Source organism: Uloborus diversus, chromosome 9 (genome assembly GCF_026930045.1).
Source record: "Uloborus diversus isolate 005 chromosome 9, Udiv.v.3.1, whole genome shotgun sequence".
NCBI lineage: Eukaryota > Metazoa > Arthropoda > Arachnida > Araneae > Uloboridae > Uloborus > Uloborus diversus.
This window is the reverse complement of record NC_072739.1, coordinates 95,075,572-95,091,863: the sequence shown is the minus strand read 5'-3', so window position 1 is coordinate 95,091,863 and position 16,292 is coordinate 95,075,572. Positions and strand designations below refer to the sequence as shown.

The following is a 16,292-nucleotide window of genomic DNA, read 5'->3' as shown; positions in this document are numbered from 1 at the left end:
CATTTCAAGAAAATTGATAGTGATAGCAAAGTAATAAGAAAATCAGAAGCAAACTTTGCAATTAAATGCTTCATCATACGCAGGTTGATCAGAAAATGCGCAGTTAAATTTTGAAGTGGGTTCGAAGGAACGATAAAAAATACAGGAACATGGTGGCTCTGTGGTAGAAGCTTCCGTCTTCTAAGTCAGAGGTCGTGGGTTCGATTCCCGCCGGTGCCTTGGGAGTTATTTCCTTCTTTTGTGTTGTAAATCTCTCTTAAGTGTGTCCGGAGGCAAGGCGCTTTGTTCGTAGTAAAGCTTAACCACGGATAGGTGGCGAATGACCTTGAAGCAAATCATCATTTCTTTCATTTGTAATAGATAGAATCTGCCAGAAAGTACCGAATAATAAGAGGTACGGTCTCGCTAATCCTATCTATTCCAAAATAATCCAAAAAACCTATTACAAATGATAAAAATGATGTTTTTGCCTCAAGGTCATCCGCCTTCTTTTCCTGGTCAAGCTATACTCTGCGCATATGAAGCTGTTTAGCTTCTGTATAAATAAATCTCAGCAAAAACAACCCTGTTGTAAAAATTTTTTCGCCAAGAAAACCTTTAACTCTTCCCCACAAAAAAGAAAGCCTTCATCCTAAACCCAAAAACCATCAGCCTTAAAAAGCACTGGTAATGCATCCCGTAGAATAGAAGGATTTATTTCCAATACAGGCAAACGATAAATAAAAAATGTATCCAGTGGAATAATTCTATTTATTTATTTATTTATTTGTTGTTTTTCAAACCAAGCGTTCCAAAAGAGATTTATCCAGTCTCTTGCTATATGAAAATTTGACCCCCTGTTTTGCGGCTGTAGCATAGTTAAAATGACTTCCCTCTATTTTTCTCTTAATAAGTTCCAAACAAAAAGCATAATTTTTTTCAGCATTTTTATTTCAAAAAAAAATGTGATTGGAAAATGTCAAGTTTTTGGAGAATCACCCATTTGTGACCTGCTTTACATTCATCAGTTTCTGTCTTAATAAGCAGCGGATGCACCAATAAGAGGTCACTGCGACCTCCCAAAATTGTTCCTAATTTGGCAAATTTAGTCAGACGATTCGGCAAATTTCGGAACATAATTGCAATACTTAAATTTTCAAAATGCGCCTTTTCACTATATGTACGCATACCCGCATTTTATCGTTCAGAAAAACTTAGAACTCCATTCGACAAATGGAGGATTTCCGCTCTCCGAGAATGAAGCGCGTCAGCGTTACGTTTGCAAACGTATGTTCCTATATGATTCCTCTAAATATGATCAGAACACATATTTTCAGAACACCTTGTGCAACATTGTGCATTAGAATCTCCGAATCCAATATCATCTCAGAAATTAATAAAAAATTATTAAATAAAAACAAAAAACCCCGACTGCGTAAAAACCAAAAAAACTAAAAAGAAAAATGTATAAATCCAGTAGTTTAGAATGTTATTAAGTACTACTGAATAACTACACCGTTGAAATAGTTTTATAACCGTACACAGATAAGGCAAATCATAAATTCAAAAGCAGAATAGAAGGATCAACAGTCGGGGCCCATTCCTTTCTGATTCAAAGAACCCCGTAAGATTTGAATGGTCCCTGACTATTGATCCTTCTATTCTGCTTTTGAATTCATGATTTGCATTATCTGTGTACGGTTATAAAACTATTTCAACGGTGCAGTTATTCAGTAGTACTTAATAACATTCTAAAGTACTGGATTTATACATTTTTCTTTTTAGTTTTTTTGGTTTTTACGCAGTCGGGTTTTTTGTTTTTATTTAATAATTTTTTATTTTACACTTTTTAGTTAACTTTCATTGACTTGGTTATTATAATTATAAGACGGTACATTTCGCAACCTTGTTACTTCATTGGGAGAGTTGTTTGTATCGTGAGGTTTATTAAGTAACTTGCGGTGGTCTAAACTACTGATAATTAGTCCCTCTAGGGACCTAACTCGGCTTAAAGCTACATGGGCTTGACCTTCGGCAAAAATGCGCGAACTTAAGTCAACCACAGCACAGCGATATAAACAGTCTGTATAACTCATGATGACGCGAAATCGGAAACGTCGTCAGTCAAGTCTTTCTCGCAAAACTAAAAAAGCCTCTCAAGAAAGTACACGTCGCGAAACTCTGTCCCTTGAATCAAGGCAAAAACAAATGCAACATGTTAGAAATGAAAATCGAATTAGTAGACTCTCTTTCTTTTGGTGCTTATTGCACGAGTTTATTTTCAAGAGGACTACAATCTGAGTGTCTCGCCTTCGTTACGCATATTATATTTTTATTACAGTACAGAATAAATATAAAGAACACATGAAAGAATTTACATCAGAAAGAGGGGGAAGTACATTCGGAGCGAGGGTGTCTTGACCCAGCGCCTCAAGTGGGAGAAGCAATCGCTTAGACCACTCGGCCAATGAGACCCCAATTAGTATTCTATTCAAGAGTCACAACTGACTACAACTGTATTTTATGTCGAGGTCTGCATACTAGTGCCTTGCCTCCATTATTTTATATACCGATAGATGGCAGCACCATCACCGGATCGAACAGTTAATGAGAATTTAGAACTAGTCCAAGAGCTAATAGCTACCTGGTACTAGCACCCCCAGAGGTATCGTTTCACTTGGAGGACATTGAGACCACGAGCATATTTAACGTCGCCCAGTCCCCTTTAATGACGACGGTGGGTCTTCGACCAGCGGGGATCGAACCCGAGCCCCTCCGGCCCCGAGTCCAATGCCCTACCGATCAGGCTACCACGGCCCCCCCAATTAGTAGACTTAGTAAACAAAAAATTTCAGACAGCGAAAACTACCTGTGTCGCACGCTACCTGCGTGCGACACAGTGTGCAACACCCAACGTGCGCCGATCCCAAACTGACAAAATATGGCAACTGGCTGTTGATATGGTGAATTTTGATTACTGTCATGTAGTTAGTGACACTCCCAAGGTTAAGACAAATCGATTGACGTAAGAATTACCAAAATTGGCCAAGGCGTTTAGCCTGCAGAACGCCACAAAGGAACAAACATACATACATAGACTTATAAACACATTACCCTCCTTTGCGTCGCGCACGCACAGTCGGGTAAAAATTCAGGCAGCGAAAACTACCTGCCTTTGCCGCACGCAGGTAGCGTGCGACACAGTGTGTGACACCCAGCCTGCGCCGATCTCAAACCGACAAAATGGCAACTGGTTTTTAAAATTGTACTTTTGATTACTGTCATGTGTTTAGTGACACTCCCAAGGTTGAGACAAATCGATTGACGTAAGAATTACCAAAATTGGCCAAGGCGTTTAGCCTGTAGAACGCCACACAGAAACGGACATACATACATAGACTGATAAACACATTACCCTCCTTTGCGTCGCGCACGCGCAGTCGGGTAAAAAGAACGTTGATTCTTCTAAGAACTGTAAATAAGACCATTATCTTCCAGTGGTGCACGTGCCTCACACGTGGGCATCCATGGACACGAAATGGCTGACTCCGTGGCCAAGCAAGGTTCTTTAGATCGGCAAGTGAACTGTCCCATTCTCAGTGAGTCACTTACTCGTTTCTGCAAAAACCAAATTGCAGATCAACTTACGGCCATAAACAAAGCCAACTTAAACGGCAAACCTTGGGCCGAAATTCAACAGATGTGGAGGACTTACTATAATAAACCTCGAGCGGAAGCTGTGGCCCTTTTTAGACTCTCTACAGGCCATGATTGCCTGGCTGAGCACCTCCACAAGACAGATATATTAACATCTAGTAACTGTCTAATTTGCGGTTCTGGCAACATGAATGCTACTCATCTCTCCTGCTAAAAACTTGTTACTTTTGTTATGTTGCATTGTTTATTGTAATTACTTTTCCTGTTCTTGGCTGCTTTTAAATGGATTGATATCTTTCTAAATAAAGCCATATGTAACAAAATTGTACGTTAGGATGGTTCAAAAATACATGTAAAAAAAAAAGTTTCTTCTAGATAATAGCAATACCCCTCAATATTTTTAGACTTGTGGATAGTAATATACTGGAAGAATTTTAACTTCCTATTTCAACTGAAAGACGATGCTCACCCAAACTTCAAAAACTATGGGGAGGGGGGCTAAAAAATACATTGAACTGTAAGAACAATGCTACATATTATAATATACACAATTATATGCATATTACATTGCAAAAATATAATTATATTTACAAAAAAAAAAAAAAAAAAACAGCTGGGGATATTAAATGTTTTTAAATTTGTGGCACTTTCTATGCTACGGCTAATGTTAAATGAGGGGTCATTGAGCACTCCTTAAAACTTGAGTAAGAAGCTAAAACTTTTACAGCATAATACTATTAGTAAGTCTAAAAAAAATAGGGTGTGTCCTAGACTGTAGCTGAAAAAAAGTTTTTTTTTTTTTTTTGAACCACCCTATTGCACATGCAACAATAGTCTTTTAAGATAGAAGCAATAATTATAAGATTCTTTCATTTGTGAAAAAGTATATAAGATATCCTGATATGTGTTTCGTGAGATTAGTTTTGAAATTGGTGAAAGTTGAGTACACTATCATTTAAAAATTCCTTGCAGTGTTACATTTTAGACACAATGAATACAATAAGAATGCAATACGGTATCGTTCATCATCGGTGCAAAAGTAAATAAGTGCTTTTAGATTAAGTTTCAAACTTGGCTTTTAACAGCATAATAATATTAAAATGTCAGAACAGCTAAACTTTAATTCGAAATTTTAGCCGAAAGCTATAAAATTATTAAAATGAACAAATGTGGTAAAGAAAACAAAATATTTTATATTTACCAATTATGAAGCAGTTAATAATGGTCCCCTGAAAAGAAACGATGATGTCACATTTAAGTAAACTAAGACATTTTTGGTATTCATGTAGAAGGTGATCAATCAATATAATCACTTAGTTAGCTCATAGATGGCACCACTGAAGCCAGAGTAGTATTACAGTGACGCACCTAAGAACTAATTGATTAATACGCTTGTAAATTTGCTTCTACATAAATACAAAATATTCTTACTATTAAATGTATCCCGTATTCTGAAATATTATTGAATTCAAAAAATAAACTTATACTTTTAAATCTTATTTTTAGCAAGATATATAAAGCTCCAGTATCTTGTCCTCTCTACAAGCAAACAGTTTTTGACTTTCTGGCATTGGAAAGAAAACTGGATTTTATGAATTTTTTTGAAAAGGCATTGATTAACAAAACAAGTGAATGAGTAAAATGATAGCCCCTTAAAGTTCCAAAAGCCTTATCCGAAACGTACAAACAAAAAGTATCGCACATTATCATGTTCAGGGGAGCCCCAGTGGAGGTCAGGGGAAATCACTGGGATCTCCCGAAAATTTCGTGATTCGGCAAATTTTGCTAATGATTCGAAAAATTTGGGGACAATTTTGCAACTTTGATAGTCTTTTTTTTTCTCCTTAAATTTTTTAAAATCATTCGTTTAAACTGGAATTTCACTGGGCAAATTCAGAATTTCCGTCTACCAAAAATGTTCGGGGCGCTCCGATCACGTCCTAACATTGCCTTTAAGTTATAGATTTTCAGTAGCAGTTTCGAAAAAAAAAAAAAAACCTTCAAATGTCTTATTTATTTATTTTTTTTTGCATCAACATGACAAACCTTTTGAATTGTATGTCAAAGTAAATACATTTCCTAATGAAATTTTAAACCGATTCAAAATTTGATGAATTTTTGTGATGAATAAGTAATCCATTCTAAGTTTTTTCCCCTTTGGAACTCTTCAACCATCGCTGCGCGATGATGATTCCGCACTAAGTGCATTGCTTTGAGACATTTTCATTGGGGACACTGAAATGCATCGATTGTCATTCTGTATGACATTCCAGTTCATTAAATTATATTGTTTCAAGTTCAGAACATCGAATATGGAATGTTGTTGCTTTCAAGCTCTGTTGAGATTATTCCAAATAAAAAAAAGTAAATATCAATGATTTACGCCGGGCACTTAGATATCAATAGAAAAGTTCGCCATTTCGGACTTGATAGTTTTTCTCAAACTGTAACAGGTTTACTTCTAGTCTACTTATAGTCTATAGTATAGTCTATAGTCTAATAGTATAGAGTTGTTCTCAAATTATTCAAAGTTTCAATATTGAAACTTTAAATGGCGGAAAACCAACGATTAGACCACTTTTGCTTAGGCAACCCTCTATCATCGGTTTTGTAATATTTTTACCTACATTTTTTTTATATAACTTATGTAGAAACTCGATGAGGGTAAATTACTCATTTTTGGGCACCTTTTAGCCCCTGAACATTCTGGTTACGGACCGGAAATAGGTAGGCAATCTTACTTTAACGTTTTCTTTACAGATTTTACTCTTCATTTATGACAAAAAGTTTTGGGAACTAGACGAGGGTAAATTAATCATTTTTGGGCACTTTTTAACACCTGGCATCCCTGCTTAGGGACCGGAAAAAGATAGGCAACCTTACTTTAGCGTTTTATTTACAGCTTTTACTCTTCATTTATGATAACGATTTTCGGAAATTCGATGAGGGTAAATTACTTATTTTTTGGGCACTTTTTAACCCTGGCAACTCTGATTAGTTCACGTGAAAGAGGTAGAAATACTTACTTTCACGTTTTATTTACAACTCTTACTCTTCATCTATGGTAACAATTTTAGGAAATTCGATAACGGTAGGGCAAGCCTAGTGGAATCTCGCCCTATTAGTTGCTGTCTACCCACCGATGAGATGGAAAGGCGAACATCCGGTTTAGAGGCTGAAATGGACGCATCTATTAGTTTGCAAGGATGCCAGCTTTTCCAGATGTGTACATTATCCTCCGCACTGTCTCATTAAAATGAACGAAATGCACACATCATTTTTTTTTTTTTTTCATTTTCCACTTCATACAGATAGAAAGTCTTAACTGTCAACATGCCGATTCATAGCAACTATGAACGGACAATATCTAACATATTAAGTAATTGCAAGTAAGCTAGGTTTAAAATCTTTTCTTTTCAATTTACCTCATTTTAATCAAACTTAAAATAAATTTCCTCATTTGGGGGTTATTTTCCCCCTCAACTTGTTGTATAACATATTTTTGCATTTATAGTTGCTAACCCGGTAGCAGAAACAGCGCGACGCTGCAACGCCCGTCGTAGATTTTTGAGGGAGTTTGCAGACTATTTCTGAATTGAAAAGATTTTCCCTTTTACTTTTGAAGGAATTTCTCAAATTAAAATCTTGAAATTATAGTTCAAAGTGAAATAATGTTTTAAAAAAGTAAAAACAATAAAAGGTGTCTAAATCTATGCACGGGTCCTCCGTGGCTAACAGTTCAAAACGCTTGCTCCCGCAGCTATACCTGTGCCTCAGTTTTCTATGTTATTTTGAAGCTTTTTAAACCTTCGTTTTACTAGCATTTTTTTCTTTAAAATTTAGCATCTTATTTTCGAGTATTTACTTTTGCTGATTTAGTGTAAGTATTACGACTAATTTAATGCTGATCTACCTTTTAGACCACTTTTAGGTTTTCTTAGTCTGGGACTAAGAAAACTACCTTACTTCTTAGTCTTGGTTTCTTAATCTTTTTTCAGTAGTTAGAGTCTACTGAAAAAATATCTGCCACCGGGGTTGCTAGTTGGGACACAATGAGGGACAAACCATAGAATGAATTCATATTAAAAATATTTCTTACGACTACAGCATACAGTAGAATGGTACCCAGATTGCTGAAGAAAGCTCTGTCGTGGAGGGAATATGCCGATTCCAAGACGATTCTGCCAATTAGAAAGATATAACTGAATTTCGAACAAAAGAAAGTAATAACACAGAAAAGGAAATTTTTAAACGTAAGAACAGCAGATTTTTTGAACCTAACACATGCTGACCAAAAAACCATCCGATAGTTTAAAAAATGAAAAAAAAAAAACCCCCTCAAAATAGGTGTCAATCGGAACAGCATAATAAAATATGTTTTCGGACGCATAAATTAGTTGTCCTCTTTTAGTCTTAAAGTCTGCCAAAATTTCAAAAAAAAAAAAAAAAAAAAAAATCACCAAATTTAGCGAGTTTCGGTGAGTAATGGAGGACATTTTTCATTCAGATGCAGGCGGTGAAGTCACGTGGTACCCTCCATTTCCCGCCCAGCGTTTAAAGTTTTAGACCCAATAAAAAAATTTTGAAAAAAAAAAAATAGAACCGACTTCAAAATTGCTCTAAAAAGTGAAAAATAATTGTATTCTTTAAACACCATCGATAATACTTTTAAACATAATTTTTGAAGTTGGCGCAAAAACGATCGATAAAATCATTCACAGCCATAACTCAACTACAAGTATAAATTTAACCACGTCTAGTTTCTTCACTACCACATGCATTACGCATTGATGACAGCATATTTGAGTAAGGATATAAATGTTCCGTTCCTAAGTTTGGATGATTTTTTGATAAAAATATGAACGAAGCATGGTTACAATGGATTTTACTTTTTGTTTTTGCGCCAACTTCAAAAATTATGTTTAAAAGTATTATCGATGGTGTTTAAAGAATAAAATTATTTTTCACTTTTTAGAGCAATTTTGAAGTCGGTTCTATTTTTTTTTTCAAAATTTTTTTATTTCATTCTTTTTAGTGTAAATGTAGATATTTCAGCAAAAGTAAGAAGTTACCTAGTAAGAAGTGCGGCTCTATATCACTGTATTGCTTTAGAAAAGCCTTTATTCAAAATTATCATTACAATTACTATTAATGTTACAGTTATATGACACCAAACTTTTATAACAATGAGTTTCATATTGTCGCGTAGATGAAGATAGCGAAGACAATGTGAAAGCCAAATGAAGCGAATACTCGTTAGTCTCAACTCGAGATCTTTATTCAGAACCAAGAATGAACGTTACATCTCCTTATATACTACTTGAAAAAGTGCTGGAACTTTCCAGACTTGAAAAGATACAGAAATTAATAGAACATTCGAGAAAATACGGGAAACAGTAGAAACGAAATTTTTGTAAAATTCACTTTGTCCTAGTCGGGATTTGAACCCGGGTCGCTCGTGTGGGAGACGAGAATTCTACCACTGAGCCACCGTTATCCACAGATGAAAAGTGCGAACTTCGCTACAATATCATTTTAATCATTTAATAGGGAAATTTACTGTTTTTTGCCCATAACTTTTTTTCTAAAGAACAAATATGGTCAAACGAAGTAATGGGACCTAAGTTGAGCCATCCTCTATCCATTAAAAAAAGAATCATCAAAATCGGTTCACTAGGTGGGACGCTATGAGTGGACAAACAAAGAAAAAAACATACATACGGTATGAACTGATAACCGCCTCCTTTTTGAAGTCGGTTAAAAAACAAGAGCAATGGTACGGATGATACTGCGATTTACCATATTAGAAAAACCGTTTTGCTTTTTGATTTTAATGCAACATTACAACTGTGGTTCAGAATCCAGAGTCTAGATTATTTACTCATGAAAATTTGCATCAGAATTCAAATGAAGAAAATTAGTCATGACCTTCAGGTTATTAGCACGACATTCTAACTAACTAAGCTCATAGGACTCTTTCTCGTGATGCCAAACACTAAAGCAATCTGTACTAAGTCTCTCTGTCTGGATCTCTTTCTGTCCGGATTTCTCTCTGTCAGGATCACTGTTCCGCGCATGGCGCCTAGAACGTTCGGCCGATTTTCATGAAATTCGGCTTAGAATTAGTTTGTAGCATGGGGGTGTGCCCTCGAAGCGATTTTTCAAAAATTCGATTTTGTTCTTTTTCTCTTCCAATTATAAGAAAATTTCCCGAGCAAAATTATCGCAAGATGAACGAGTAAATTACCAAGTTATCATAACGTGAAACCGTGATAAGGGCAAGCCAATTGGCGAGGAATTCATCATACATTATTTGTAACTATACAGGCGAACCAAAAGACCTTTTAATTTTCTATTACGGGCAAAGCCGTACGGGTGCCACTAGTGTGTAATAAAGTAACAAAATAAATTGAAATCAATGCCTCCATTTTGTTAAACTATTTTCAGAAAGTTATACTGCGATTGACCATGTTAACATCAATGTTTTGCTTTCTGAACTTTAAGAGCAACGGAACTGTAGTCCAGAATTCTGTAATAAGTTGAGATAACATACATGGTACGATCTAAAAGTGATGAGCCTTCGTTTAAAAAGACAGATTTATTGAGCTCCTCGGTATAACTGACTAATAATTTTAAAAATAGGCACCTCCTGCAACAATGTACTTCTGTAGGCGGCTTTTCCATGACTCAAAGGCATCCCTAAAGTCCTCTTCCGGGATATCCACAAGGGCTGCCTTGCCATGTGCTTGGATGTCCTCGATGGGGCCAAAACGTTTCCTTTTCAGTGCTGATTTTAATAGTTGAAACAAGAAGAAGTCGGGAGACTACAAGCCCGGACTGTAGGAAGGCTAGGGCACCACTGGAGCGTTGACTCGGACCTTCTTCAGCCAGAACTCTCGGCATACGTTTTGCGCAGACTTTCCGCATGTGCAACTTCTCCGTAACAATGCGTTGCACCGTTGTCTCAAATAAGTCCAGGGCTTTTGCTTCTTTGTAGAGACTCAAACAAGAGTTCGTATTCAAAAATTCACACACTCGTTGCACATTGACGTATGGGCCAAGGACGGGCGTCCAGACTGGGGTTCGTTAGTCACCACTTCCCGGCCTTACGATAGGCCTCATGCCACTTTTCTACTTGCGAATAAGACAGACACTCAGTCCCAAATGCCCGCTGAAGCATTGCAAACGTTTTGAAAGGAAACCGGAAGCAAAATTTGATCTCTTTGCGTTGCTCTGACGAACTTTTCATATCGCCGTGTCACGCACCACCGCATAAGGGTTACTGTTAAAGCTGATGGTACTGCTCCGAAAGCTGGGAGGCAACTGACCTGCGTTGCGATGTAAAGTCAACAACCCCCACCACCGTCGCCGTCAAGCGGAGCGAGCTGCAGTGTGTGCTTGCGTCAGTATAGCGTGAGGCTCATTACTTTTGGATCGTACCATTTATCTTCACGGATATATGAATCAGAATTCTGCTGTAAAAAAAAGCCATTAAATCAACATTTTTGGGCCCATGAGGATTCGAACTCATGATCTTTGCATTATAAGCACGACGCACAGTGGTTCAAAATGACGAAAAAGCGGAAAAAATTCAATAACTTTGAATATTCTCAAAAAATGCTATGGAAAATTGTTAAAATTGTTGTATGGTAATATTTATCTTCCTGCTGGATGATCGCATTCACTGCGAAACCCCGATTTTACGTCCCTCGAATCAACGTTTTCCCCGCGTTTTACGATTTTTATCATCAGGTCCCCGTTTTTCCGTGTACTAATAATATTAATTTAAACCGGATAGAAAGTTTATTGGTTATGAATTTCCCGCATTTTACGTTTTCCCTTGGCAGTTAAAAAAAAGAAAAAAAAAATGTTTTAAAATTAAGCAACGTGTTTCCTTCTGTGCATTTTTAAACATAATCCACTCTGTTAAAAGTTAATCCATGAAAACAGAAATGCTACTGCTCCATCCGTAGCCAACATCGTGGACTCTTCGACCGCCAATGAAGATGAACTAGAAGAGGAAACACTACTCGTCTCTTCTTTCAATACTGCATTTAAGAGCTTACTAAAAGTGAAAAACTATTTTCTTTATCATAAAGACCAGGAAAAAACTTTGCAAAGTATTTCAATCCTGGATGAATTCAATGACTCATTATTACTATTTTCAACCTAAACGCCCGGATTCGTAACTTAATGTGTTAGAATGATCTAAATTGGTATGTACAAAAATGTTCGTAAAATATCGCGTTTTTACCTTTTATAAGCGTTATCGTAGCAGCCTTTCTTATTATTTTTGTTTCCTTATCTGATTTTTGCTTTCTATACATTTCTCATACTTTACGTTTTCCCATATTTTCTATATATATATATATATATATATATATTTTAATTTGAACTGACGTTTTCCCATATTTTATGTATTTTATGTTTGATTCAGGCCACTGAAAAACGTGAAATCGGGGTTTCTCTATAGTGCAAATTCATTTCTATTTTTAGCGAAAAATATAAATTAAATCAGTTGTATGCCACACGCAAGGTTTATTTATTGCAATTAATGCCCTCGAACAATATTTTCTGGCAATGCTGACAAACTGAGAACAGCTTTATACTAGAATGATTTCGAAAAGAAAATCAGAAATTTCAAACGTTTGATAATTTTCTAATTTCACTGTTTTATGAACAGAATGGTTGTTTAACTTTTATATAGAATTCTGTATGAGTTTTAAAAATTTCTTTCTCATATGTATCTTCTTTAAAGCCATACGAAACGGGTCCGTAAATTGTTATTTTTAGGTTACTTTTGCATTGCACGTAGAATAATGCTCCGCATTAAGCGATAACAACGTAAATCTGTTTAAAAAAATCCTCTATATTTATTGATGAATGTTTCAAGAGCCCCAACTTTCGGAAACAGTAAACAAACGTTTTTAGGCTCTCCTGCAAAGTAGTGAAACTGACATACGTTAGTCTGGAGCATGTCAAGTTTGATGATCAATTTCTTTGATAAAAAAAAAGCAATTTAGCCCCGTTATAACTTTACGGGTTATTTTCTAGCTTACTATATTGGTGTTTGTAAATAGCGAAAATCAAACAAAACATCTGCCACGACTGCAGTCGCAGGTGGTCGCAGCTAAAATGTTGTTGTTTATTTACAGGAAGGATTAAACTATTGATATATGTAAATTTTAGCCCACCGGAAGCCGCCGATAAAAGTATATTCCACAGTATTTTTCATTATATTTTTTAGAAAATAATGTTTTTTTATTTCAGGTAGTTTTCAATTTTTATACATTTTTAACTACGATGTAATATGCATCCTATAAATGTGAAAAACCAATCAGAAATGACTTTTATTAAATTTTAGTCCTTCTTATTGAACAAATGAATTAAAACTGAAGTATAAGGCGTACGTCCGAAAAAAGTAAAAACATAATTGTTCAACAATCTTGGCTTATTTTTGTGAAAAAGGATTTTTTTTTCAAAAAACTCTTATGGAGTAAGTTACTACAACTCAAGGGCTAAGTAATTACGGCATGAAATATTTTTTATCTTAAAACTTAAAAATGGCTATTTTTTCCGCCCTTGAACCACTGTGCGACGCTCTAAATAACCGACTCAATGGGCTTCCTGTTTTGGATGGGATATACATTAATGTAATGCGTAATTTCTTAAAAAAAACCTTTTTTTTGATCAAGTATTAAGAAAGTTATGGCATTCCATCAAAAAAAGCACCTTCGAGAAATAATTTATATGCTTACGTGTTTTGGAAAATTCGTGGTTTTTTCAAAGGTAAAATGTATTCTCTTACGTGTACCGATAGACAAAATATTATAAACTCGTAGGTCAGTTACGTTTTCTAAATTTAATAAACTTTAATACAGAGTACTAAAACAGAAAAGCGGTATCCGAATTTTTAACTAACAATTATATGGGTTATTATATAGTTAAACTTTAACTTTCCAGCTCAGCCGTTAAAAAAGCAAAACAGTAGGTGTTCGACGTCTTGTTTCAACTTGACTGCATTATATTTTCCATCTCATACATTCCTTTTATTAAGTACAGTGTGATCCAAAAGTCAGTAGCCTTTTTAAAACCTTTAAATTATCGAACTATTTACAATAAACTGATGCGGTTTGCAAACAGATATATAGACACACGGGGACTTTCTGTTCAGAATGAAAAAAAATACTAATAATACTAACAAATTGTATTATAGTTTCATTTTTAACGAAAACATGGTAAAATAGTTAAACTAAGGGAATAATGTAATAGTACAACTCATTTGGATCAGTAAGAGTGTTTCAGTACAACAACTATTGAATACATTTTTCTTCCTTGAAAAATCAAATGAACTAAAGGCATCAAACGATGGAAAACACTCTGCACAGGGTTTAGAGGGGATACTGTCAAATTAAAGCGATTGGTTCTTTTAACAATGCCAAAAGAGTAGGTAGATCACTGTGCACACGTGAATGTAAACGGCCCCATAACCAGAAGTCACTAGGTGTAAGATCCGGAGAACACGAGGGCCATTCATGCAGAATACATCAACAAAGGGCATGGCCGTCTTCACATGTTGTTCTCAGAAGTGTCTAAGCAGGCGTACCTATGTACGGAGTGTTCCGTCGTGCATAGAAGTTATTGATTTCTGCCTCTTTGCAAAAAAAAGGATGAATTTATTTTTAATAGCTTTTTTTTCCTCGTTTCTCTTAGCAATAAAGAGATGACTTTATTTTTTAGAAGAGACTTTTTCGTTCACCTGTGAGAGAAACGGCTTGAAATGCGTCACCATGCATCTCCTCGTTGAAAAAAGGACAATAGGGAAGTTTTCGATTTTTCAATTTTATTTTTATATGATAAAGTAACATGTATGAACATCATAGGTGAAAAAATTTTTGCGATACGATAAGTAGTTTTTTTTAAATTAATTTTTAAAGTTCAAGCGCCTGTGACGTCAGATGGCATAGGAAGTGACGTCCGATAGGAGAGACGCGCTAGCGAACCGGTTCCCATGTCATGGGAGAAATCGAAGAACGTGCATTCGACTTCGAAGATGAAACGTAAAAGGCTTATCTCCTCGCGTTTCTGGAACATTAAACCTCTCATCCTCTCGGAAATATTCGAATATCACCATTGATATTATTTGAGGAAGATTATTTAGATTGTGCTTTAACAAATCCGGCCTCCATAGTGTGTTCAAAAGGATTATTGAATTTCTAAAAAATAAAAATATCAGCGCGCTCAAAATGTCCCTAGCGAAAACAAGGGATCTTCGGCGGAAGGCTGCCCATTCGCGCCCTGTGACGTAGGCTCGTGACGTTTCAGAAGAGCGCACTTTTGCGCGTGGATTTTTAAAAATTCATTAAAAATCAACCACGGTGTTTTAAAATTCGGCGATGGTGAATTTTTTAGTTTTGAGGGTCAATTAACAATATGCAATAGCCAAAATATGAACATTGAATAGGTTGCAACTTCCCTATTAATTAAACTTCAGTACCACCTTTTAGTGAAAAACGAAACTAGTATAAAATATTTTTTGTCCATTGTAAACAAAAATCCCTCATAATTCTGAGCATGTATGTGCAAACTGCATCTTTTCATTGTAAAAAGTTCAATAATTATGAGGTTCTTAAAAGTTTACCGACTTTTGGATTTCTTTTTTTGCTTTAAGTTGTTATCTGTTTCACACATAATAGCTACTCGTAAACTGTCGTTATAAACCATTTACGTAATCACATCAAGTATTTTAGAACTTACGGTGGCAGCAAGAAGAGAAAGAATGCTTTGGGTGTAAACCGTGGAAGCATTTCTCTGGATTCTGTAAAACTGAAAGGTAAATGCAAAGTTAGGAAAACTTATGCTGACTTCAAATACCAAGAATACGTTTGGAACAATTAAACTGATTAGGGATCAAGTATAAAATTCAGTTAGTTAATAGTGAGTTAATTTCTCTACGATCTACTAATTAAGATCAAAGTTCGAGCTTTATTGTTACGAGGAACTTATAATTCAACAGATATAAATATGATTATGAGAAATGTATCTATTGTTCATATTCTTAGCTTTTATTGTACAACGCTTCTAAATAAGTATCGGGGTTTTAACACTTTGTACTATTTATTACGTAAAACTTAAAACCATAAGTAATACATGAAATAAAAGAACTCAAGCTGTTATACGTAATATTTACAAGCTTACATCTGCTCAATGTGAGCACCTTTCGTACAACGCCACACATCAAGTCGATATTCCACTTCTTTCCAAACGTTGTTAAAAGCGTTTGGTGTAGGGCCATTCCATGGAAAATGGTCCCGCACGTGACGCTTCATACATGTCATTAAAAATAGTAAATTTTTATGAACAAATTTTTTCTGCTCAACAAATTACAAACTTATGTGTGACATCTTGAGCAAAAACTTCGTCATTACCCTTTAAAATTATTGCTTTTTAATGAAATATATGAACCGTTACGTGCGGGACAAAAAAAAGGATTGACTTTTTCATGGAATGGCCCTATAACTGTTTCAACAGTTGCCTCAATCCTGTTTCTGAGATCGGGTAGGTCAGCTAGTAGTGAAAGCACATACACACAATCTCTTACGAACCCCCCACAGGTAGAAATTATATGGCGTGAGATCCGGTGAGCGGGGAACTTG

At 35.6% G+C, this 16,292-nt stretch overlaps 1 protein-coding gene across 2 annotated transcripts in view; it reads right to left on the bottom strand.

The window, feature by feature from the left end:
- The window catches only part of LOC129229923 (Na(+)/H(+) exchanger protein 7-like), a 288,720-nt gene that overhangs the window by 78,577 nt on the left and 193,851 nt on the right, over positions 1-16,292 (bottom strand). For both annotated transcript variants that reach the window (XM_054864302.1, XM_054864303.1), the window contains exons 7-9: positions 15,394-15,462; positions 7,736-7,817; positions 4,838-4,865 (exon numbers count right to left, since the gene is read on the bottom strand). In XM_054864302.1, the coding sequence (XP_054720277.1) occupies positions 4,838-4,865; positions 7,736-7,817; positions 15,394-15,462 (179 nt within the window). The remainder of the gene's footprint in view (positions 1-4,837; positions 4,866-7,735; positions 7,818-15,393; positions 15,463-16,292) is intronic.